Below are 25,712 nucleotides of genomic sequence, written 5' to 3' on the forward strand. Positions count from 1 at the left end.
TTGTTTCATCTCTAGGGACTCATGACTTTTTGCAGTTTTAGGGCTTGTTCATTTTTAGGGAATTAAATAATAGGGATTATTTGATAGTGTTATTTTCCCTTTTTCTCTGTGTGTGTCAGCCACTCAGCTGTGTCTGATTCTTTGTGACCCATTGTAATTTGTGACCATGGAGTCTTCTTCAGGCAAGAATACTGGAGTGGGTAGCCATTCCCTTCTCCATGGGATCTTCGTGACCCGGGGATTGAGCGCAGGTCTCCTACATTGCTGGCAGAGTCTTAGCTGTCTGAACTATCAGGGAAGCCTTTATTTCTCCCTAACATTGCGTAACTTTGACCCTTTTAACCTAATCTGGGACATAAGATCTACTTTTAAGTTTATTTTGAAATGCTGCTTACTCCTGCCTAAGGAGATATAGTGTCTTTTTCCATCTGTGGACAGGGTGGACTATTCCACCAATAATTGTGCTGATGCTTTTTACAGAGGCTTGCGGATCCTGGGCGGTATCGTGGTCCTTATCATCTGTTCCATCAACATGTACTTCGTCATGGTTTATGTCCAGGATCTAGGGCATATGGTATTGTATGTGGTGGCTGCAGTGGTCAGCGTAGCTTATCTGAGCTTTGTGTTTTACTTGGTAAGTCCAGTTGGAAGGGGTAAGGGTGGTCAAGGGGGGCTAACACTCAGAAGAGAAAGAACCCAAAAGAGCACATAGCTATCTATCTTCAGGTTATTGACACAATTTACATGAACTCGTTAAACCAGCCGTGACTAAAGAATATTTTTAGCCATAAATTTTCCCTTGGTTCCTAAGTTTTGTCATTTTTCTGTCACTCCAGCTGATTTCCATTCCTAATAATTCCTGACAAGAGAGTGTAGTATGTTTGAAAAACTCAAAGAAGATGAGCTATGTAGAAAGTAGAGAGTGGTAAAAGATGGGGTTGGAGAAGGGAGCTGTGTCCTGTGATTTCAGATCTTTGGAGGGCAGCACATGTGGATTCACAGCCCTACCCAACTCTACTACTTAATAGCTGTCCAATGTTGAAATTAGTAAATAGTGATATTCTCTCTTTGAATTATTCTAGAGTTATTAAAAATGATGGTTATAAAACATAGCTCTGTAAAAAAGGAATGCAGAATTATGTATACCTAGATAATCAAAAAATTATCAAAAGTCTAGAGTAGATTATGTAAGAATGGTAAGAGTAGTTGCCTTAGGATGGTGGGATTATGGGTATATTCTTTCTCTATTTTCCAGATCTATAATGTGATATATATCACTGAAAAGCAGTGATAGCTACAACACATCCACCTCCCTGTTCTACACAGGTTTCTCTAAAAAGCACAGGGTTCAGGATTAGGGACAGCAGAATTTATACTGTATCTGCTACAGAGAATGGCAAGGCTGGGGAGTAGGAACCCTCTGCTCATCTTTCTAACACTGACCTAGTTCCCATGCCAGTATCTGCCACAGGGTAGGTACTTGATTGGGAAAACATTTTAGTAAATATTGAAAAATTATTACTTGAGTAGGTATAGTGCTTCTTTTTTCCTCCTCAGTGAACCATGGGCACACTAAGATTATGACGAGCCTATAATATAGGGACTTACTCCAAGGAAACCCAAGTAACTGAGTATAGTCTTGACAGAAATTGTTTTAAAAATTCGCAGCAAGGCATTCCCTGGTGGTATAGTTGTTAGGATTTCGGGCTTTCACTTCAAAGTCCCAGACAGACAGACAGACAGACAGACACACACACACACACACACCACTGCCCAAAGAAAATGCTGTAGAAGTTAAGGGGATCTTTCCTTTATGCAGATGTGCTGAATTGTTCTCAATCAGCCTGATGCTATAGAATTTGTTGAAGACCTACTTTTAAGGCTGAGCACTGACTCTGGAGTGAGGTACTACTGTTTAGTCAGGAGACTATCTCAGTTTTATTAGTCAGTCATTCCCTGTATGGTAAGGAATGTGATAAGCCTGAAAAAAAGTGGTCTTCACAGAACTCTCCCAATCAGGTAAAAGAAGCAAACACAGAGCAGTAGGAACAAAGGGAACTGAGTATCGAAATTAGTACAACAAAGAGGTTTGCATCTGAGCAGTGCGGTGTGGGCGGTGCAGGGGTAAGGACTCTCCAGAGTTTGGTGAATGATGACTGTATTTTCTCTTTCAGGGTTGGCAGTGTTTCATTGCACTGGGCATGTCCTTCCTGGACTCCGGACACACACGGTAAGCATCTCTGAAGTCCTGCTGACCGAAGATGCTATCCATGGCTACACTGAGTAAACACTGCAGAGCCAGTGTGTTTCTGTGGTTTACTGTGTGAACATAGCCAGACATGTGTGTTGTACAGACTGCATTTAGGACTCAGCTGTTTGTTGGAAAAGACTTTGTTTCACATGTTTGAAAGATGGCATTATTTTTCTTTCTGAACTCTAACCTGGGAACTGGATTAGGTAGGATCCTTGACAACTTGACATCTACTTCTCTCAAACAACACTGAACTCTTTTGCTGCCCAAGGGCCAGCTTCTTTTATCTGTTTGAGGCATAATCCTCTTTGTAAGATTCTGAGAAAGACTGACTATATGTTAAAAAAACTTATTTAGATAATTCAATAAATTTTTTATAATACAAAGTACAGAATATGTGTGCAAGTTTAGTTTATCAAATGACAGTGCATTTAAAAGTCTGAGAAATTTCCTTATGCATACCCTTTGAATAATTGTTTTTTCTTTACATCTGTTTAATGTCTTATCTCCTTTAGTACAATCAAGGGAAAGCAGTTTGTGTTGTTCATAGCTATACTCCCAAAACCTAAAGTAATGTCTTAGTTCAGTTCAGTTCAGTCACTCAGTCATGTCCAACTCTTTGCGACCCCATGGACTGCAGCAGGTTTCCTTGTCCATCACCAACTCCTGGAGCTTACTCAAACTCACGTCCATCAAGTCCAAACTCATCTCCATCCAACCATCTCATCCCTTCCCCTCCTGCCTTCAATCTTTCCCAGCATCAAGGTCTTTTCCAGTGAGTCAGCTGTTCGCATCATGTGGCCAAAGTATTGGAGTTTCAGCTTCAGTGTGGGTCCTTCCAATAAATATTCAGGGTTGATTTCCTTTAGGATTGACTGGTTTGATTTCTTTGCAGTCTAAGGGACTCTCAAGAGTCTTCTCCAACACCACAGTTCAAAAGCATCAATCCTTCAGTGCTTGGTTCTCTTTATGGTCCAACTCTCACATCCATAATAACTACTGGAAAAACCCTAGCTTTGACTATATGGACCTTTGTTGGCAAAGTAATGTCTCTGCTTTTTAATCTGCTGTCTAGGTTTGTCATAGCTTTTCTTCCAAGGAGCAAGCATCTTTTAATTTCAATTTTATTTTCAATTTAATTTACTTTATTTCAATTATAATAAGATTTTATTTTATTTTCAATTTAATTTTAATTAAGTAGTGCCTGAGATATATTAAGTGCTCAGTAAAGTGTTTATTGCATAAAAGGTTAGCAAAGATTTTTGTCTGCTACATATGGGCAATGAACTTAGAAATTTGAACAATAATATATTTGGAAAGTGTCACACTGGAATGTTCATCCACTTAGAAAACCTTAAACCTGTTCTCATTTTTCAACAAGCTTATGAACCTATCTCTCTGATGGACGGAGGTGTCAGTGCCATTGAAGGATATGAAAAGCGATTGTTCCACGTTGCTCTCTCGCTGTACTCCAAAGTGACCACAACTTTGATTGTTGTAAAGAGTTTGTTTCAGGATTCATCAAAATCCACTACTCTTGGTTTCAAAGCCATTGTGCAAGTTTAGTGTTGAAATCTACTGGTGTTGGAGGGTCTCCTCGAGAGGCGTGGGTCGGCAGTGGCTCACTGCAGGGACTGAGGCACTGACACCAGCAGTTCTCTGGATTATTTTAATTATAAAATTATACATTTTTAATTATAAAAGATTAAATCTCAACTAGGGTGGCTTGATCCATATAAATATAAATGAGATAAATGAGATAATATAAATGAGATAAATGAGATAATATAAATGAGATAATCTACCACTATCAGGTTCAGGATTCTTTTAATTTATTTTCACTTTGAATTTCTCAGTGGCAGTTAAGAGGGGTGAGAAAGCTTAAAATAGATGATAAATGGACAGATGGTAAAACTCACTTGTAGGTGGTGGTAACTAATCTGTTAGAAAATCACTTCAACAATTTTCTGCAGAGATTAAAGAGTTTATCAAATTTTTCTTTGGAGTCCTGATTTTAATAATTCTCGTATTAGTAGAGAGCGCTCCTGATGGTATTTCTTCTTGAGCACTAGAGTTGGGAAACCTTCCCCTTCCTCCTCTAGGAGGGTTGTGATAGAAAAAGATGATAGCATTTATGAACGGGTGTTTTCAAGAGACTTTGGGGTGAGGAGAAAAAGTTTGAAAGAAAAGGGGCCATCTGAAAAAAAAAAAAAAAAGAGCCATCTGTTATATTCCTAAAAAACACCTTCTACCAGAATCGGCATACCAGAAGCATGCCCAAGACGACTTGCAAGGCAATCTGAGGAGCTCTGGATGTGAGCATTGCAAAGCTCGCTCCCTCTCAGCGAGTCCTTTGGTGTCACTATGGTTACCAAGTCCTCTCTGCAGGGTTGCACTGAGCTACTTCTCTTCAGCCATTCCCTCAGAGGGAAAAACTCAGAGACCAGATGGTGGAGCTCTGGAGTCAGAGGAAATGGGTCCCTTCAGCATGGAGCTGCTGCTCTTCAGCCACTTCTGACATTTTGACATGTGGAGCCTGACACCGTGTGATTATTTCAAACCAAATCACATTGTCTGGTGGAGATAAATAATCAGGCCTTTTAAAGCCACTGACTTGGAGAGAACAGTAATGGGAATGCAATCAAAGGACTTTTCATTTTTGGTGTCTTCCTTCTGGAGTGCCTGTTGATTGATGTTCTCTGTTCACCTGAGCCCCTAAAGGCATTGTTTCCAATACTTTGTACACAGTCAAAATCACAGACTGAATGGACTGTTTTATATCTCATTAAGGGTAAACTGGGGGCTTCTCTGGTAGCTCAGATGGTAAAAAATCCATCTGCAGTGCAGGAGACCCAGGTTTGATCCCAGGGTTGGGAAGATCTCCTGGAGAAAGGAATGGCCACCTACTCCAGTATTCTTGCCTGGAGAATCCCATGGTTAGAGGAGCCTGGCGGCCTACAGTCCTTGGGGTCGGAAAGAGTTGGATGTGACTGAGTAACTAACACTCACTCACTCACTCAGGGTAAACTAATCTGTTCCACTGACCATACCTTACCTCAGCCCCTCCAGGGACATAGCGCAGAATCATGAGAGGAAAATTCCCTAGCCATCATTCCTCACATCCCTTTCTCTCCCTAATATCATTCCCTAAACTGGTCACACGGGCACTCTGAAAATAACTGGGGACTGACATCTTAAGTTCTCGTCTGGCCTCAGCAGGTGAGGGCCATGTTGACAAAGTTCTTTGTAAAGATGGTACACTATCATTTACCTTTCCCCAGAGTCTGGGTAGGTCCAGTCAGTCTCAGATTTACAGATGTTTAAAAACCCAGGTAAAAGCTGCTAGTTTTCTTTTAAAAGTTGTTGCAGTCCTGCCGTTGAAGGTCCTGACTTGCAATGATGGCAAATTTCTTCCCAGTTAAGCTGCAGTTTATATCACTATGTGTGTAGTGTTTTACAGTGTTAACACTCCCATGCTATATTCCATCAGATGCTCTCACATGGAAAGTGTACTTTCTGTTCAGCCAGTACTTCAGGTACAATAAACAACATTTAAAATTGAAATCTTCCAGCGCCAGCATACGCACTCTGTGTGGAATAAAATAACTGCTGCTACAGCATACTGGGAATTAACAGGGATGGGGGAGAGCTGCAGTTTGGCTCCTGTGAGGTCCTGTTAGTGGTTTTAGGAGTTGTTAAAACGAGCTTTTAGTGACACTTAACAATATGTACACTTAGTTTGTAATTTAAAAGGTTTTTTTTTCTTTTTTCAATTTGGTTTCCTGGTAATTTTTTTAACCTTGAAAATACTCTGTTAATGGGTCTCAACAACTTTGAAATACTGAAACATCAACTACCAGCTGGAGAACATATTAGACCCACACTGTTAGTGATTTTTCTCTTTATAAGAGTTAGAGAAATACAGTTTACACCTGGATAACCAGGGATGCTGACCCTCTGTGGAATAAAGGAAAAAAACTGGCCTGTAATCTATAGTCAGCTCTTCGTGTTTATACTCGGCCCTTCATGTCCAGTGTTCTCTGAATCTCTGGTTCCGCATTCTCAAATTTCACCCGACTTGGGATCATGTATTTCTGTGGCATTTAATATTGAAAAAAAATCTGCATGGGAATAGACCCTCATTCAAATTTACATCGTTCAGGCCTCAACATACATTTAGTTCTGAGAACACTTGATGAATTGTAGACACCAAACACTAATTTCTACTACCTATTTAGTTTTGCTGTTGCTGAAGATTACGTCATTTCCATATTTAAAGTTGAAAAAAATGGTCATTTTGCCTTTCTCTGCTCTAAGCTGAACGTTTTTCTGTCTGTAGTCTTGTTTCACCATTGAGGTAGCCAATAAAAAGTATGTGTATTTGAAAAGAGAAAGGAAAATTGTTTAGCTTAGATATGAAAGCATTTTGGCAGATCAGATATAAATACATTTGAAAAGAGAAAGGAAAATTGTTTAGCTTAGATATGAAAGCATTTTGGCAGATCAGATATAAATACAAAGACAAAGCTCAGACACAGTAAACTACTAGGCTTGTCACCAAACACATGGCAGGAAAAGCTAAGTCAGCACTTAATTTGTCCCAGGAGTGTCACTAGAGCTTCATTTTCCCTTTCTCTGTTGCAAGCTTCCCCTGTCTGTCTTACAGGAATTGAATACTGTAAGTTACACCATATAAATTATCTCAGAATTATGTTCTACATGTCCTTCCTCGTTTAGCTATTCCTTCTTACTTTTTTTTTCCAGCCACCGTGCCATGTGGCTTACGGAATCTTAGCTTCCTGACCAGGGATTGCACCTGGGCCCGTGGCAGTGAAAGTCTGGAATCCTACCCACTAAGCCACCAGGGAACTCCTTATTTGGGTTTAATTTCTGAACTAAAATAAGATGCATAACACTTTGAAGGTCCTGATTTGAGACATTTCTTTTAGCTCTGCCCTCTGCAGTGCTTTCTATTTCTTCCATGGACAGGACCAATGAGTCCAGATGTGTCACTTTCTTTTGACACCTTAGCTTTGGAATGTTAAAAATGACTAACGCATGCTCGTTGGGTGTCTAAGCAGTCACGTTTGTGTGTGGAGGGGTGGGGGTGGGGCTCAGTTGTGTCTGACTCTTTGTGACTCCATGGACTGTAGTCTGCCAGGCTCCTCTGTCCATGAGATTTTCCAGGCAGGAATACTGAGGTGGATTGCCATGCCCTCCTCCAGGGATCTTCCGGACCCAGGGATCAGACTCGAGTCTCTTGCACCTCCTGCATTGGCAGGAGGATTCTTTACCACTGAACCACCTAGGAGGCCCAAGCACTCACATAATCTCATGTAATTCTTATAACAAAAGGATACAGATAAGGCATCTGAAGGACCAAAAATTAAAACAACGTTATCACCAGTAAGTGGGCAGTTGGCATTTGAACCTGACTAGCTTAATTCCAGAGCCCATGTTATCATTACCAATCATCCTACAATATATAGTATACACTTTGTAGTATACACTTTAAGACACCAAGCTTTGGTGTCTAGCAGCGCTGGAACAGCACCATATCAAAGATACTTTTCTTAATGCTCTGATGAGTGCTACAATACATGTTAGGTCAAAAGTTGCCAATTGATAGGCTCATTTTGTTTGACCTGTGCTAAATTTTCAAAAGCACCTGAATGCTTTTTCTGGTAGGTGTAGAAAATGGGCAGGGCCAGCAATAGCTAAGAACTGAGAGTTTATTCATTTCCGTACCCCTGTGCCCTTGAAAGGTTTAGCTAATTCTCTGCCATTTAGTCCCATTTCTCAGTGTCCCCGAGCAATACCACAAACTTCTCCAATGAAGGAGTTTTCTCTACTAAGTCATCAGTTGATATAATCTGGAGGTCATAGAACTAAAAATACAGCCTTTGTTTACTACAAGCCCACCCCACCACCTCAGCTCACTTGAGAATAGGCTGCAGTGAATTGTCCGGTATCTGACAATTGCTCTTGGTTATTACAACCTTAAGTCATAAGACCCTAAAATGTGTGTGAAAGGTGAAGTGCTGTTATTCTGCCCTAAGGCTAGTGTGTTTCAGTAATTCCTAGCCTGGTAGTTGAGAATAGTTTTAATCATGGGCTCCATTTTGTCTCATCTTCTCACAGTCATCACAATCCTCTGATGGGTTTTTTTAATGTCTGAAAAAATATCGAAGTCCTAAAAGGGTTAGGCTTCCCAGGTGGCACAGTGGTAAAGAATCTGCCTGCCAGTGCAGGAGAGACAAGAGATGCAGGTTCGATCCCTGGACTGGGGAACATCCCTTACAGTAGGAAATGGCAACCCCTTCCCGTATTCTTGCCTGGAAAAATTTCATGGTCAGAAGAGCCTGGTGGGCTATAGTCCATGGGGTCACAAAGAGGCAGACACGACTGAGCACAGACATACACACACACAAAATGTGATAGCTTATTAATGTCCTTGGCATTTTCAAATGTACTATTTTTTCTAGTTTTACAAGTGAGTAGGATAAGGCTCCAGAAGGATACATGACTTGCTCAAGATCACAGGAGGTGGCAGAGTTGGAGCTTGATCCCAGCCCCAGTGCCTTTTCCACTATACTGTACTAGTCCGTAGGGTCACAGAGTCAGACACAACTGAAGTGACTTAGCACGCATGCATACTGTGAATCTATTGTGTGAATTCAGCATCCTGCCTATTCATATAGTCTCATTTAATTCTTATAACAAAAAAATCAGCCTCTAAATTACAGATTAGGTAACTGAAAGGTCCAAAAGAGGCTGTTACCAAGGGCCAACAACATTCCTAAAAGCCCAGGTAATACCAGTAGGGCTAAAAGGAGACTCGGTGATTGTCCCATGGTGAATGCAGAGAAGAAAATAAGAGTAAGCTACATCTTCACAAATGCCAGTATACACCATCTGGATTAAGTCTCCAGGAGTGGGTCTGGCAATGTGTTTTTTTGCTTTGTTTTCATATTTATTTTTGATCTGCACTGGGTCTTGGTTGCGTCTCAAGACCTTGGTTGTTGCCGTGTGCAGGCTTCTCTCCAGTTGCTGTGGGCTCCAGAACCAGAGCTTGCTTAGTTGCTCCCAGGCATGTGGGATCACAATTCCCTGACCAAGGATCACACTACGTCTTCTGCCTGGCAAGGCGAATTCTTAACCCCTGGACCACCAGGGAAGTCCCTGGCAATGTGTTGTAAAAGCAGCTGAAGTAATTCTTATTTGGTCTGATAAATGTTTGGGACCCATAGGTTGTTTCCTTTTCTTAGCACATGCCGTGTTATGTTTCTTTCTTTTTTTAAATGGAAGACTTTTCTCTGCTCAGGTGCCAAAGGATAATAGAGCCCAGATAATGGAGCTAGGGATTTAGACTATTTGAAATTTGATTTCTTTTCTCTCTTTTGGCTGCACTGTGCAGCTTGTGGGATCTTAGTTCCTTGACCTGGGATTGAACCTGAACCCTCAGCAGGGAAAGCACAGAGTCCTAATCACTGGACTGCCAGGGAATTCCCTGAAATTTGACTTCTAACACACTTGGTATTAAGGTATAAAAGCTCACAGTACATTTCCTCTTAATATCCTGATCAGAAACACCCATCCTGAGATAGAGTATGTCACAAGAATAGTTAAAGTGCAAATTTTGTATTTGGCATTAACAAATCCTTAACAAATTTCAGTTCCTATCAATTATTTTATATACAGTAAACCATTCATATATCTGTAAGCCATTTATTTTCTGAAAGAAGATCAGTATAGCAGAACTGAAATAAGAGCTACTTTTTTTTTTAAGAGCTACTTTTACATGCTGATTATAGGTACCTAGATGCCAATTTTAGATACTTATAAATCAGTCTAACCCTTTTCCATCTTTTTGTCCTCAGTACCATCTGGGATTGACAGTTCAACCTGAACTCTTACCTTCTGAGCACCATGGATGCTGACTCACTTGTGTCTAGATGACTGACAGCCTGAGGGACTATATAAGAGCCACTTTCTCTTAGTCCTTTGTGTCAAGTGTCCTGTTAACATATCTCTGTTTGTTCAGTGGTGAGTTTTGTTCACATGTTTTGAACTGAGGGTAAAGATTTCCTCATAGGGTAGATTTCCTCACAGTGTTAAAGCTGACAGCTGTTAAGTGTAGGTCAGAGACCCACCCACCTCACAACAGTCCTGCAACTGCCAGAGTTAAATGATTAGCCTATGATGGCCACACACCCCTATGGGCTTGTGTCTGGACTTCTGCAATTTTAAAAGCATGTATGTGTGTATGTTTATGTAAACCTGAACATACTCGTTTGGGTAGAGTTTTATATAAAAATGATATTTTGTATTTTTTTTTTAAAGAATGTTGTTTCAGATAAACCAGATATTTTGTCTGAATCACAAGTGACAAAGGAGTAAGAGCACTGTTCTTTTTCAGATGAGCTGGCCAAATTGACTGACTTTTAAAGTGATACTTGACTGTGGCCAGTTAAACTTGACTTGGATTTAATCGACCTATCCTTGGTGACTACTGATACTAGCACATCAATTCCAAAGAAAACATGTCTTTTATTTGGCAGTTGTATTTCATTCTGGTTGCTGGCATGCTCTGTGATTATTATTTTCTTTCCTGTTGTTTTTCTTGAATTTTTCTTCAGAGATATTGATGGCATTTTCCAAAGAGCTTAATACCTAGTAACAATATCCAGAAGTCATTCTTTAACCAATGATCAGTTTTCTATGCTGCATTATAACTCAGCCCATTCTAGCACTTTAGGTATAAAAAGAATTCTAACATTGAATTTTATAAAGCCCAACAGAAGATAATGGAGATATTAGTTTTCTTTCTAATGTGTGTATAGTCCCATCTTTCCTTCCCACTTTTTCCATTAATACTCAAATACCATTTCTAGGCCAAAGTCTATTTCCTAATAGACTTTGGAAATATTTCTAATATCTCTAATGCTGACTCTCCTAGGGAATGCTAAGCATTTAAAGTCATTTACACCATGCAGTATGAGACTGGAACTAGACTGGGACTTGGAGATGAGTCTGCATGTCACACACTGCCTGCCCACATTGGATTATAGATTTTTTTTGACTCCTCTTTCTAACCAGGATTTTTTTTCCCATAAAATTTTTTTTTTTTTTTTGGGTGGCATGATATATTTATTTAAAGTAATGAAAGGGAAAAACCCACAACTAATAATACTCTACCCAGCAAAGCTCTCGCCCAGATCCGACAGAGAAATCAGAAGCTTCACAGACAATCAAGAGCTAAGAGAATTCAGCACCACCAAACCAGCTCCACAACAAATGCCAAAGAACTCCTCTATAGACAGAAAAGAAAAGGCTACAACTAGAAATCAGAAAATTACAAATGGGAAAGCTCACCCATAAAGGCAAACATACAGTAAAAGTAGGCAATCATCCACACACAAACATCAAAACCAGTGACTGAGAAGAGAAGAGAATACAAATGCAGGATATTGGAAATGCATTTGAGACCAGCAACTTAAAATATAGACTGCTATATTAAAAATTTATGGTAACCATAAACCAAAAAAAAAAAAAAAAAGAAAAAGACCTACAAAAACAAATTCAAAATAATTAACAAAATGGCAATAAGAACATACATATTTATAATTACCTTAAATCTAAATGGATTAAATGCTCCAACTGAAAAACAGACTGGCTGAATGGATACAAAAACAAGATCCCCACAAATGCTGTCCACAAGAGACCCACCTCAGATCTAGGGATACTGAATGAAAGTGAGAGGATACTAAAAAGTATTCCATGCAAATAGAAATTAAGTAATGACCTTGGAATTCTGTATCTATCATGATCATGAAATACTTATCTGATATAGCTAGAGCCATGAGACTAATGCTTAAACATGAATAGCATTAAAACAAATTTACATATAAAATTTTGGGGACAATTTCACAAGCTTGTCCAGTTTAGAACCGTTCTTTCTTATGTAGTCCAAAACACAAATCCTATTCAGCCACTGTTACTACTTCAATAAATGTAGTTTCATCCACTCATGATCCTGATCTGTATATTACAGACAACATTCAAAATATCCCCAGAAAGAATATTTCATTAACACCAGGCATTTTCAAATCTAAAAGCTTAAGAAACAAATTTTAAAAACCAATGATAGTTAAAGGGCTCTGAACTTGAAATGCTTTTTTAAACTTTATTGTGTAGACTAAAACTTTGGTTTCCCAGACTCAGTAATATTAAATTGCCTGTTGGGTTTAGTGGCTTCTTGCATCAGTTCCTGCAGTTGTCCAATCTGTTCATCACGAAAGTCATCAAGTTTTTCTTCTGGTAGGGAGATTCCAAAACATGCTTTTTCAGTTGAATTTTGTCTGTTTTCATTAGCTTGTTGCCACAGCACTGCTGCATATGCCTTCTCTGCTCAGTGGTTCTCAAACGTTTTGGTCTCAGAATTCCTTTGTACTCTTCTCCCATTCCTGCAGGAATCGCTCGGCCTCTTTAGAACCAGCGGTCTTGTGCCTTCTAAATTCGTCCTTCACGTACTGGTCGCCAAGGTCTTTGAGGTCTGGGGGCAGAACCCGGTGCAGCAGCAAAATGCGCCGATACAAGGCCCGGACATGCGAGACGTGCAGCGCAGACATAACGCCACGCATGGCAAAATTTTTATAATAAATCATTTACTACCTAAAACTTGAAAGTTTCTGCATAGTGATCTGATTGAAAAGTCAGAGGATTTTCAACACCAGGCTCGTACCCCTTCATGGAAGTGCAGTTGGCTTATCTGCAGATGACACCACCCTTATGGCAGAAAGTGAAGAACTAAAGAGCCTCTTGATGAAAATAAAAGAGGAGAGTGAAAAAGTTGGCTTAAAGCTCAACATTCAGAAAACGAAGATCATGGCATCCGGTCCCTTCACCTCATGGCAGATAGATGGGGAAATAGTGGAAACAGTGGCTGACTTTATTTTTCTGGGCTCCAGAATCACTGCAGATGGTGATGGCAGCAATGAAATTAAAAGACGCTTACTCCTTGGCAGGACAGTTATGACCAACCTAGACAGCATATTAAAAAGCAGAGACATCACTTTGTCAACAAAGGTCCATCTAGCCAAGGCTATGGTTTTTCCAGTGGTCATTTATGAATGTGAGAGTTGGACTATAAAGAAAGCTGAGTGCCGAAGAATTGATGCTTTTGAACTGTGGTGTTGGAGAAGACTCTTGAGAGTCCCTTGGACTGCAAGGAGATCCAACCAGTCCATCCTAAAGGAGACCAGTCCTGGATGGTCATTGGAAGGACTGATGCTGAAGCTGAAACTCCAATACTTTGGCCACCTGATGCGAAGAGCTGACTCATTGGAAAAGACCCTGATGCTGGGAGGGGTTGGGGGCAGGAGGAGAAGGGGATGACAGAGGATGAGATGGTTGGATGGCATCACCGACTCGATGGAGATGAGTTTGGATAAACTCTGGGAGTTGGTGATGGACAGGGAGGCCTGGCGTGCTGCAGTTCATGGGGTCACTAGAGTCGGACACGACTGAGCGACTGAACTGAACTGGACTGAACTGAACTGAATGGCAGCTATCCATTTTTAATGTAATGAAGTCTGTGCCTTCTCTCCTTTCCTTCTAGCTTCAAAGACACTGAGTTTGCAAACCCTGCAGCCTTTGTATGTTTGAGCATCATTTTCCTCTTTCAGCTTAAACCTTGCTGCCTTATTTTAAAACAGGACCTTTCAGTAAGACTTAAAAAAAAATCCAGACATTGCCTTTGTTCATTTATAATGATTTGATTCTCTGAGTGGCAGAGATTTTTCTTCCAAGATGATTATTTAAAATTCCCTCGTTTCTACTTTGTGGCCTTTGAAATTTCTGATAAGAGCAACAGCCTTGCATCCCAGGTTAGAGAGCTTGTGATCCTAAAAGTAAAACTGAATTAACATCATTTATCAGCTCTTATTTGAAAAAGAGACTTAAAAAATGAATTTCAGTGTTTTAGTTTCTTTATACAGAGACAGCAACTCTAGATGAATCAATTTGTTGGATTTTTCTTCCCTCCCTGGGCAAGTGTCCAGATGTTCATTTATCAGTAGTTTCATTACCAGAGAATGTTTGGGGAAAGAAAAAAGGAAAAAGAATCCTGTTATACAACTCATGAAAAAGATAAGGTGGTTGGTTAAATAGAGATTAAGTTCTTGGGGGCGTTTCTGTAGCTTATCTCCATTCTTTAATTGTATGTTACTAGGAATAGACTAGAGTTTGCGGAAATTTCTAAGTATACCCCTCAGGTCATACAACTCCTGTAATCAGAAAACTTAATATAAAGCAAAAACTAGATCATGCCAAAACCAGTGGAGGAGACTGATGTTTAAAGAGTGAGTCTTGGGTAAATGTTTTTGCTAAGTTAAGAGCATTTAATCATTATGATTTACAAATCTGGATTTCTATGATATGTACTTATACAGACAATAATATAATCAATCTCCCCCCTTTTGACCCTACTGAGCGGCATGCGGGATTCCCCACCTGGAATCAAACTGATGTCCACCTCCAGTGAAAGTAGAGAGTCTTAACCACAGGGGAAGTCCCAATATATTCAGTCTTAAGATTAACCTAGATGTATATACTCACTCAATTCCTAAGGTTTAACACTGTGGAGTCAATTTGTAAAAGGATTCTCTGACAGTGTATACCCAGAGTTTCAGAAAAATGCAGTTCAATAGTGAGCAACTGCTCAGTATTGAACTGAACAGCTGCTGTTACATACTACATTATTGAGCAGCTGCTGCTACATAACTGTGTGCTGGCCTAATAAAAAAGGCATTCAGAGCATACCCAATAGTTTAACTAGTCAGTGAGGCATCAGAGATTACAGCAGCCAATGAAAATAGCCTTCTCACTTTTTAAACATTATGATATTAAGCACCAAGACTTTGCCCTAGAAGTATTGTGCACATTCAGGTTTATATCTATTTATAGGGTCTTCCCTCAATGACCTCCCCTCTTTGCCCAAGCTAATGTGGGTAAATGGGCATCCTGCATACTTAGCTTTTCTCCATAAATGATTTTACATTTTAATTTAAGCATAATTGGTGAGCTCTTATGTATAACTACTCAATATTTTTCACTGCTTTTTTCAAGCAATAATTACATTACTTTAGTATATTCAGAGTAAGATTATTGCACAATTCTGGAGTCTTTTGGGTTTTGTGAGAAGAGCCCATTTCTGATTAAACATTTTTAATGCTGAGCATATTTTGAAAGAGGGGGATCTTTATGGTAGCCTGATTAGAAGTATCTTTTCATTGTGTAATCAGTATGAAGGATGACATTCCTATGGCCTCGGTCTTAAATTTTCCTGACTTTCATGGAGCACATTGGAGCCAACTGCTGGAATGTTTACTCTAGGGAAATAGAGTAGCTGGATTCTTTCCTTGTCTGTTTTCTAAAGAGGACAGTGTTGACTGAAACATGTATGTCTTTTGGTGGTACTTGAAGAGCTTCATGGTGGGTACGGATGGCAACTTTAAAAATAATTACCCTGTGCCCTAGAGAAAAGTGTAAATAATACACAGAACAGTGAGTTATTATTGCCTAGAATGTAGATATAGTATCCAATATTCCTGCATCTTTCCCTTCCCCAAACACTAGACTTCACTTTCTGGTCAGAATAATTTTGCCAGTATAGAAAACATCAAGGAAGAGGAAGTCAGCACCACAGATCATGTTATAGTGCCCCCCGCCTTTTTTTAAAATAGTGCATTCTTGTTTTTATCTCAGTGGGTACTTTTTTTTTCCCCTTTGGTTTTCTTCCCCAGGCCTGGAGTTGGAAGAAATCTTAGACATAGCAGTTATGACTTTAGCAAGATGGAGCTAGTTTTTAGAACCCTAAGGCTTACAGAGGAGCTTGAGGCCTCGGGTATACTTAACATTTATTATCTTCTTTGTTTCTTGTGTTTTCTGCAGTGTCATACCACATCTCCCACAATACTGCCATATGAGCGAAAAGGGATTTTTTTTTTAAGCAATTTTCCTTTGTACTGCCAAAAATACTTTCAAGAAGTATAAGGATGAATACACAAATATTTAAATCTTAGATATTTATGTTTGTGGTAAATGAGTCAGGTTTCTTTATAACAGTGAGGTGCACAGTGGTGAACCAAGTTTTTTTTTTAATTTCACCAAGCCCCAGACAGCATGCTACCCAGCACAAGCTCCTGTGCTAGCCGTGTGCACTCCCACCGGGGGCCTCTGGGCTGAACCAAATTTAAATAAAAACATAGCCATTCATTCTCCTCTAATGTAATTTTTGCCCATTCTAAAAGGGAGTTTATGAAAGCCTTAATTACCTTGCCCTGTTTGGAGAGAAATGAGTGAAAAGAGCACCATGTTTAATATGGATAGTGAAAAATTTTCTGTAGCCATTATATAACTCCTAATTTTCAGATCGATTTGGCATAATATAGATTGTTTTCTGCCACTAACTAGAAAATAAAAATTTTAAAAGTGAGAACATCATGTCCTAGGTTCTAAAAGACATCAACAAAGGTATTTTTGAGTTGACTATGATTATTGATTTGGAAATCAATGTCTTAAACATTTGAAGGCTATGAGAATTCTGATGGGAACTTCTGCAGTATAATTTGCTATATATTGAAAATTCATTCTTCATAAGGACTTTTCAGAAGACTTCTTATTTTTCTTGTGTGTAACTTCATATTTTGGTAATCCTTACAGAGTAATCCTTATAGAGTAGAGAACACCTAGAAACAAAAAGATGTATATCAAAACAAACACTCTTTATCTTATTCATCTTTGGCTTGGATCATACAAGTGATTCTAAAGGGAAAAAACCCCAAAATCTAAGAGCCCTTTAGGATCAGTATAAATCTGAATTTATGATGTTACTGTGCCACTGTGAAGTTTGAATTTTAAAATAGTGGTGAGAAGGGAAAGTGGGAAGATTGGCTAGATCTTGAGATTTAAAAAATAGGCACTTAGAAAACATACATTCAGTATTGTACCCAGTATTCTGCATTCAGTACTGTACTCAGTATTGTATTCAGTATTTTGACAAAAAGGAAGGTGAATGGATCATAGTCCCTGCTTCTAGGAATTTACTGTTGACTGGATGAATTAGCTATCTTTAGGCACATGAGACAGATGTACATCTTCCGCAAGGATGAGGTCCTAGGGCCCTGCAGAAAGGGGGAAGAACCTGGGAGGATAGCCTGAGGAAGAGCTGATTCTGTGAATTCCAGGGACCTCAGCAAATGTTCATACCCAAAGCAAGATAGGGAGTGGCAGATTTAAAATACATTCCATAACAGTTGTCAAGGCGTCAGCTATCTAGTAGATTGTCTAAACTTAACATTTACTTCATTTTCCTTCTGCTTTATTTTTGACACTTTCTGTTAAAACCTACTGAGTGAACAGAGTCTGAAGGGTCAGTAAGTTCATTTTCTGATCCCAGTCAAATAGAAAAATGAGGCAGATGTCTGCATAATTTTCCAATGAAATAGTACTGTAACTATCAAAGATGCATAAAATTCAAGCCAAAAAAATGTTTAAACTTGAATCACTGTGGTATCTATGGAAATAACATTCTCTGTTTCAGAGAGTACTATAGGACTCATTTCTCTGTGCTTATTAGGCACAATTATTGAGAAAACAAGGGAATATTTTATGCAAAGATGGGCACAATAAAGGACAGAAATGGTATGGACCTAACAGAAGCAGAAGATATTAAGAAGAGATGGCAAGAGTACACAAAAGAACTATACAAAAAAGATCTTCATGACCCAGATAACCACGATGGTGTGATCACTCACCTACAGCCAGACATCCTGGAATGTGAAATCAAGTGGGCCTTAGGAATCACTATGAACAAAGCTAGTGGAGGTGATGGAATTCCAGCTGAGCTATTTCAAATCCTAAAAGATTATGCTGTGACAGTGCTGCACTCAATATGCCAGAAAATTTGGAAAACTCAGCAGTGGCCACAGGACTGGAAAAGGTCAGTTTTCATTCCAATCCCAAAGAAAGGCAATGCCAAAGAATGCTCAAACTACCTCACAATTGCACTCATCTCACACACTAGCAAAGTAATGCTCAAAATTCTCCAAGCCAGGCTTCAGCAATGCATTAACCATGAACTTCCAGATGTTCAAGCCGGTTTTAGAAAAGGCAAAGGAACCACAGATCAAATTGCCAACATCCACTGATCATGGAAAAAGCAAGAGAGTTCCAGAAAAATACCTACTTCTGCTTTATTGACTGAGCCAAAGTCTTTAACTGTGTGGATCACCACAAACTTTGGGAAATTCTTAAAGATATGGGAATACCAGACCACCTGACCTGCCTCCTGAGAAACCCGTATGCAGGTCAAGAAACAACAGTTAGAACTGGACATGGAACAACAGACTGGTTCCAAACAGGAAAAGGAGTGCGTCAAGGCTGTATATTGTCACCCTGCTTATTTAACTTATATGCAGAGTACATCATGAGAAACGCTGGGCTGCATGAAGCACAAGCTGGAATCAAGATTTCTGGGAGAAATGTCAATAACCTCAGATATGCAGATGACACCACCCTTATGGCAGAAAGCAAAGAAGAACTGAAGAGCCTCTTGATGAAAGTGGAAGAGGAGAGTGAAAAAGTTGTCTTAAAACTCAACATTCAGAAAACTAAGATCATGGCATCTGGTCCCATCACTTCATGACAAATACATGGGGAAACAATGGAAATAGTGACAGACTTTATTTTGAGGGGCTCCAAATACACTGCAGATGGTGACTGCAGCCATGAAATTAAGACACTTGCTTCTTGGAAGAAAAGCTATGACAAACCGAGAAAGTGAAAATGAAATCGCTTAGTCATGTCGGACTCTTTGCGACCCCATGGACTGTAGCCTACCAGGCAACTCCATCCATGGGATTCTCCAGGCAAGAATACTGGAGTGGGTTGCCATTTCCTTCTCCAGGAGATCTTCCCAACCCAGGGATCGAACCCGGGTCTCCTGCATTGCAGGCAGACGCTTTACCACCTGAGCCACCAGGGAAGCTCACAGCATATTAAAAAGCAGAGACATTACTTTGCCAACAAAGGTCCCTCTAGTCAAGGCTATGGTTTTCCCAGTAGTCACGTATGGATGTGAGAGTTGAACCATAAAGAAAGCTGAGTGTTGAAGAACTGATGCTTTTGAACTGTGGTGTTGGGACTCTTGAGAGTCCCTTGGACTGTAGGGAGATCCAACCAGTCCATCCTAAAGGAAATCGGTCCTGAATATTCATTGGAAGGACTGATGCTGAAGCTGAAATTCCAATACTTTGGCCGCCTGATGCGAAGAACTGACTCACTGGAAAAGACTCTGATGCTGGGAAAGATTGAAGGTAGGAGCAGAAGCGGGCAACAGAGGATGAGGTGGTTGGATGGCATCACCGACTCTATGGACATGAGTTTGAGTAAGCTCTAAGAGTTGGTGATGGACAGGGAAGTCTGGCATGCTGCAGTCCATGGGGTGGCAAAGAGTCAGACACGACTGAGTGACTGAACTGAACTGATTAATCCCTTGCCTACCTCAGGTTCAACCCCTGAGTTGGGAAGATTCCCTGGAGTGGGAAATGGCAACCTACTTGAACCAACGCAATATTCTTGCCTGGAGAATTCCATGGAATAAAAATTCCTGCTGGGCTACAGTCCATGGGGGTACAGAGTAATTAGCCTCCAACTAATAAAAATAAATGAAAAAAAAAAAACCAAATAAATAAATTCAGTCTCCATATGTTTGTTGTTAGTATACAGAAATGCAATTGATGTTCATGAAGGATAGCAAGTTTTGACTGTGTTGGCACATGTTTATCTCTGGTTGGTGAGGATATATTTATTCTCTAAGAGTCAATTTAATAAGTGGAAATTAGAATCAGAATAAATAATCACATTTATATGTATATTTTGAAGGCTGATTAGCAATAAGTGAAATTGAAGTTAAAATGACAAACAAAAACAGCAAAAAACAAATAACAGTAAAACGATGATGGCAGGTACACTGATAAATAGGTACAATACTGAAAGCTCTATAAGTTCAGCCAAATCTTTCTGGAAAGAACTCTGGAAAGGTATAATAAGTGGTATTAAACTGAATATATTTCCTGCCTTGGAAATTCTACTTTGGGGAACATACTCCAAGGAAGTAAGTAAAGGAAAAGTCAAGAAGTTGATACAAAGATGTTTATGACTATACTATGTATGAGGAGAAGCGGGCAACAAAGAATGAGAGGGTTAGATGCCATCACTGACTCGATGGACATGAGTTTGAGCAAACCCCAGGAGACTGAGAAGGACAGGGAAGCCTGGCATGCTGCAATCCATGGGGTCTCAAAGAGTCGAACATGACTGAGGAACTGAACAGCGAGAATATATGAGGGAAAACAAAACCACCCAAATGGGCCAAACAGAGGAAAAACTGCCATAGCCATATAAAAACTGTAAGTATAGGAAGGACGTAATAAAGTGCTAAGTGAAAGAAGCAAAAACAAATAATCTATTGACAGAGTTTAAATACATGTAATGTATACATAGACCTCAGCAGGGATCATGAGATTTTAAACAATATAAATCAATTATAATGACAAGTTAATGTAAGAAATTAAAATATTCTGTAAATTATCTGCACAGGAAACTCCATCCTGTGGCAGAAAATACTTAGTGGATATTCTTAGTAAAACAAGTGAAAGAAACTATTCAATAATATATATATACAAACTTTATCATTTATTTTTCTAGCAAAAACTTGGCTCTCTTTCCTTATCAAATCAAGACTATGTTCTTACTGAAATTTGCTTTGTTTCTTTTAGAGATTAAAGTCAGAACCTTTACTGCTTTCCATACAGTGTCTATAGGTTGTATATAATTGAGTCTAGTTGGAAACATTTTTATCTTTCTACTTTAATCACTCTAAATGTCTCTGGAAAAACATTTAATTTACAACAGACACAGTGATTAATCTCTGTTCATTATAGTGATCTGCTCAAGTGATACTGATCTCTTGAATTGTTTTTCTAGTTAAATATGCTAAAGAAGATGAAGAAATCATTGTAAAATTATTTGCCTCCGTTTCTTGCTTTTACAAGCCTTAATCAAATTAAGTGGAACATTTAAACACAGACTATTACCATAAAGTAAAATTTTGATTTTTTTTTGATATGTGAATAATGAGACCTATAAAGTTGCTAGATTTGTAGTGCCATTTATTGGAAACATATGACTTATACCTATTTAGAAGTTTTTGTGGAATTACTCACAAACTTACATATGTCTGATATATATGTGTATGTGTATATATATATATATATATTTAAAATTTGTTGAATTATAGTGGATTTACAATGTTGTATTAATTTCTCCTGTACAATAAAGTGACTCTGTTATACATATATATTTTCTTTTTCATATTCTTTTCCATTATGGTTTATCACATGATATTGAGTATAGTTCCCTGTATATATATCTGAATTAATTATTTTATTTTTTATTTTATCTTTTAGCAGTTGTTTTATATTTAATTTATAAAAGAGACCCCCAAATAATAATAACAAATTATCCAGGGGCAGGGGAGTAGGGTCAGGTCCTCCCCATCCCAGCTGTGCCCCTCTTCCTCTCTGGCAGGAAAGAATTGGCCTCCCAGGGGTAAATAAGTTATTTTAATAGTTCCCAGACAAAATACACTCAAAGAAAGAGGCATGGCTGAAGTATACAATCATAATGCTTAGGGCAGCTAAAGTGTCCAAAAGAGAAGGAAGAGAAAGCTTAGCTTTTAAAACAAATTACTGGTGCTTAGATTTTGTGTATGTGTTTGTGTTTTTAAGCCCACATACATATAGTATTTGTTAAAAGTGTGAATGTATTAAATATATGTTGGGAAAGGATATAGGAGGCAAGACTCCGGATACAATTATAATAATATTGATACTTCTTGAACCTAGAGTTTACTTAACCATCAATGTTAGCATCTGGAACACATCAGGAAGCCAGCAACAAGCCACAGGGCATGAACATCACAAAGTTCACACTCTCAAATGTATAGGTAGGCCCAGGCTTTCATTCAGAGCTTTTTAACTCTGGATTGACTCACAGTTCTTTTAGCTTGGGTATCTAGCTTCTGTCAGCACAGAATATTAGAAGCAGAAGTTTCTGAGGATACCCAGTGATGGATGAAACAGAAAAATCTATAAACATCAAATACAGGAACTTAAAGTTTGGAGTTGATTAGATGACAAAGAGACATGTATATCTTCCTTAACTCCTGATTGGGTTACATCTTGATAAACCCATCATAAGTTGAAAATACTTTAAGTCAAAAATTAACTCAATACTACCTCACTTATTGAACAGGCATCTCCAGTGACTCAGTGGTAAAGAATCCACCTGCAATGCAGGAAATGCAGGAGATGCAGGTTCCATCCCAGGGTCAGAAAGGTCCCCTGAAGGAGGGCATGGCAGCCCACTTCATTATTCTTGCCTGGAGAATCCCATGGACGGAGGAGCCTGGTGGGCTACAGTCCATAGGGTCACAAAGAGTTGGACAGAAATGAAATGACTGAGTATGCACCCAAGCACCTATTGAACATCACAGCTTAGCCTAGCCACTTTAAACATGCTTGGAATACTCACAGTAGCTTGTAGATAGGCACTGTCATTGAACACAAAGTCTATTTTATAATATAGTGTTGAATATCTCATGTAATTTATTGAATATTGTACTGAAAGTGAAAAACAGAATGGCTGGGTACACAGAGTGGTTGTAAGTGTTTTGATTGTTTACCTTCATGATGGCGAGGCTGACTGGGAGCTGCTGCTGTGCATCATCACATACCACATATTGCTAGCCCAGGAAGAGATCAACATTCAAAGGATGATTCTTACTTCTTCTTTTTTTTTATCATGTGGTTGTCCAGATTTCCTAGCACCATTTGTTGAAGGGACTGTCTTTCTAGCATTGTGTAGTCTTGCCTCTTTTGTCATAGATTAATTAACCATAGGTGCATGGGTTTATTTCTGAGTTTTCTATCCTGTTCCTTTAATCTATTTCTAATTTTGTGCCAGAACCATACTGTTTTGATGACTATAGTTTTGTAGTATAGTCTGAAGTCAGGGAGCCTGATTCCTCCAGCTCCATTTTTCTTTTTCAAGATTGCTGTGGCCATTCAGGGTCTTTTCTGTCTCTATACAAACTTTGTGATTTTCTGTTCTGGTTCTATGAAAAATGCCATTGGTAATTTGATAGGGATTGCACTGAATCTATAGATTGCCGCCTTGGGCAGTATAGTCATTTTGGCAGTATTGATTCTTCCAATCCACAAACATGGTATATCTTTCCATCTGTTAATGTCTTTGATTTCTTTCATCAGCATTTTATCATTTTCAGAGTATAGGTCTTTTGTGTCCTTAGGTAAGTTTATTCCTGGGTATTTTGTTCTTTTTGATATGATGGTAAGTGGAGTTGCTTCTTGAATTTCTTTTTCTGATCTTTCATTGTTAGTGTGTATAAATGCAACAGATTTCTGTGTATTAATTTTTTAACCTACAACTTTACCAAATTCATTGATGAATTCTAGTAGTTTTCTGGTACCATCTTTAGGATCTTGTATGTATGTATAGTATCATATCATCTGCAAACAGTGATAGTTTAACTTCTTCTTTTCCAATTTAGATTTCCTTTAACTTCTCTTTCTTTTCTGATTCTTGTACCTAGGACTTCCAAGACTATGTTGAATAAAAGTGATGAGAGTGGACACCCTTGTCTTATTCCTGATCTTGGAATGCATTCAGCTTTTCATCATTGAGTATGATGCTAGCTGTAGTTTTGTCATATATGGCCTTTACAATGTTGAGGTAGGTACCTTCTATGCCCACTTTCTGGAGAGTTTTTATCATAAATGGGTGCTGAATTTTGTCAAAAACTTTTTCTGCATTTATGGAGATGATTGTATGGTTTTTATTCTTCAGTTTGTTTATGTGGTCTGTCACATTGATTTGCAGATATTGAAAATTCCTGGCATCCCTGAGATGAATCTCATTTGATCATGGTATTCTTTAACTTCATACACAAAAATAAGCTCAAAATGAATTAAAGACCTAATGTGAGACTAAAACTCCTAGAGGAAAACATAGACAGAACACTCTCTGACATAAATCACAGCAACATCTTTTTTTAATCCATCTCACAGAATAATGAAAACAAAACAAAAACAACTAGGACCTACTTAAACTCAAAAGCTTTTGCACAGCAAAGGAAAAAATAAACAAAATGAAAAGACAGCCTACATACTGGGAGAAGATATTTGCAAATAGTGTGACCCCTGAGGGATTAGTCTCCAAACTTTTCAAACAGCTTATGATGCTTAACAGCTTCAAAACAAACAGCCCACTGAAAAAATGGGCAGAAGGCCTGAATAGACATTTCTTCAAAGAAGACATACAGATGGCCAACAGGCACATGAAAAGATTTTCAACATCACTAGTTATTAGAGAAATGCAAATCAACACTACAATGAGATATCACCTCACACCAATCAGAATGGCTGTCATCAAAAAATTCACAACAAATGCTGGAGAGGGTGTGGGGGAAAGGAACCCTCTTACACTGTCTGTGCTGTCACTTCAGTTGTGTCAGACTGTTTGAGACCTATGGACAGAAGCCCACCAGGCTCCTCTGTCTATGTGATTCTCCAGGCAAGAATACTGGCGTGGGATGCCATGCCCTCCTCTGGTGGATCTTCCTGATCCAGGGATCAAACCTGCATCTCCTGCATTAAGGTACCTTATGACACTGCAATCCCACTCCTGGCCATTCATCCAGAGGAAAACATGAAGGTCACATGCATCCCAATGTTCACTGCAGCACTGTTTACAATAGCCAAGACATCAAAGCAACCTAAATGTTCACTTAGAGAGGAATGGATAAAGAAGGTATGGTACATATACAGAATGGAATCTTACTCAGCTATTAAAGAGAATGAAATAATGCCATTTATAGCCACATGGATGAATCTAGAGAGTGTCATACTGAATGAAGTAAGTCAGACAGAGAAGGAGAAATATTGTATGACATCCTTTATATGTGGAATCTAAAAAGAAATGATACAAATGAATTTCCTTACAAAAGAGAAAGAGACTCACAGACTTGGAAAACAAGCTTATGGTTGTCAGGGGGAAGGGATAGTTAGGGAGTTTGGGAAGGTCAAGTACTCACTGTTATTTTCAAAATTGATAACCAACTAGGACCTATTGTATAGCACATGGAACTCTACTCAACAGTTGTATACCAGTCTGGATGGGAGGGGGGTTTAGAGGAGAACAGATACATGTATATGTATGGATGAGTCCCTTCATTGTTCACCTGAAACTACCACAACATTACTATTGGCTATACCCCAATACAAAATAAAAAGTTTAAAGTTTGGGGGAAAAAAAC

General features: G+C 38.9%; 1 protein-coding gene and 1 non-coding gene across 4 annotated transcripts in view; one reads left to right on the plus strand and one right to left on the minus strand.

Annotated features, from left to right (window-relative positions):
- LOC133045631 (natural resistance-associated macrophage protein 2-like) overlaps window positions 1–16,853 on the plus strand; it is a 33,524-nt gene extending 16,671 nt beyond the window's left edge. For 2 of the 3 annotated variants that reach the window (XM_061127842.1, XM_061127834.1), the window contains 3 exons: window positions 481–634; window positions 2,175–2,230; window positions 12,724–16,853. In XM_061127842.1, coding sequence (XP_060983825.1) covers window positions 481–634; window positions 2,175–2,230; window positions 12,724–12,910 — 397 coding nt within the window. In that variant the 3' untranslated portion in view covers window positions 12,911–16,853. The remainder of the gene's footprint in view (window positions 1–480; window positions 635–2,174; window positions 2,231–12,723) is intronic. The other variant, XM_061127829.1, reaches the window with a different exon arrangement.
- Window positions 16,854–19,226: 2,373 nt separating this feature from the next.
- TRNAC-GCA (transfer RNA cysteine (anticodon GCA)) lies at window positions 19,227–19,298 on the minus strand. The gene has a single exon. It is a non-coding gene; the product is annotated as a tRNA-Cys (tRNA).
- Window positions 19,299–25,712: the final 6,414 nt, after the last annotated feature.

The sequence above is a fragment of the Dama dama genome, chromosome 3 (assembly GCF_033118175.1).
Source record: "Dama dama isolate Ldn47 chromosome 3, ASM3311817v1, whole genome shotgun sequence".
NCBI classification, from domain to species: domain Eukaryota; kingdom Metazoa; phylum Chordata; class Mammalia; order Artiodactyla; family Cervidae; genus Dama; species Dama dama.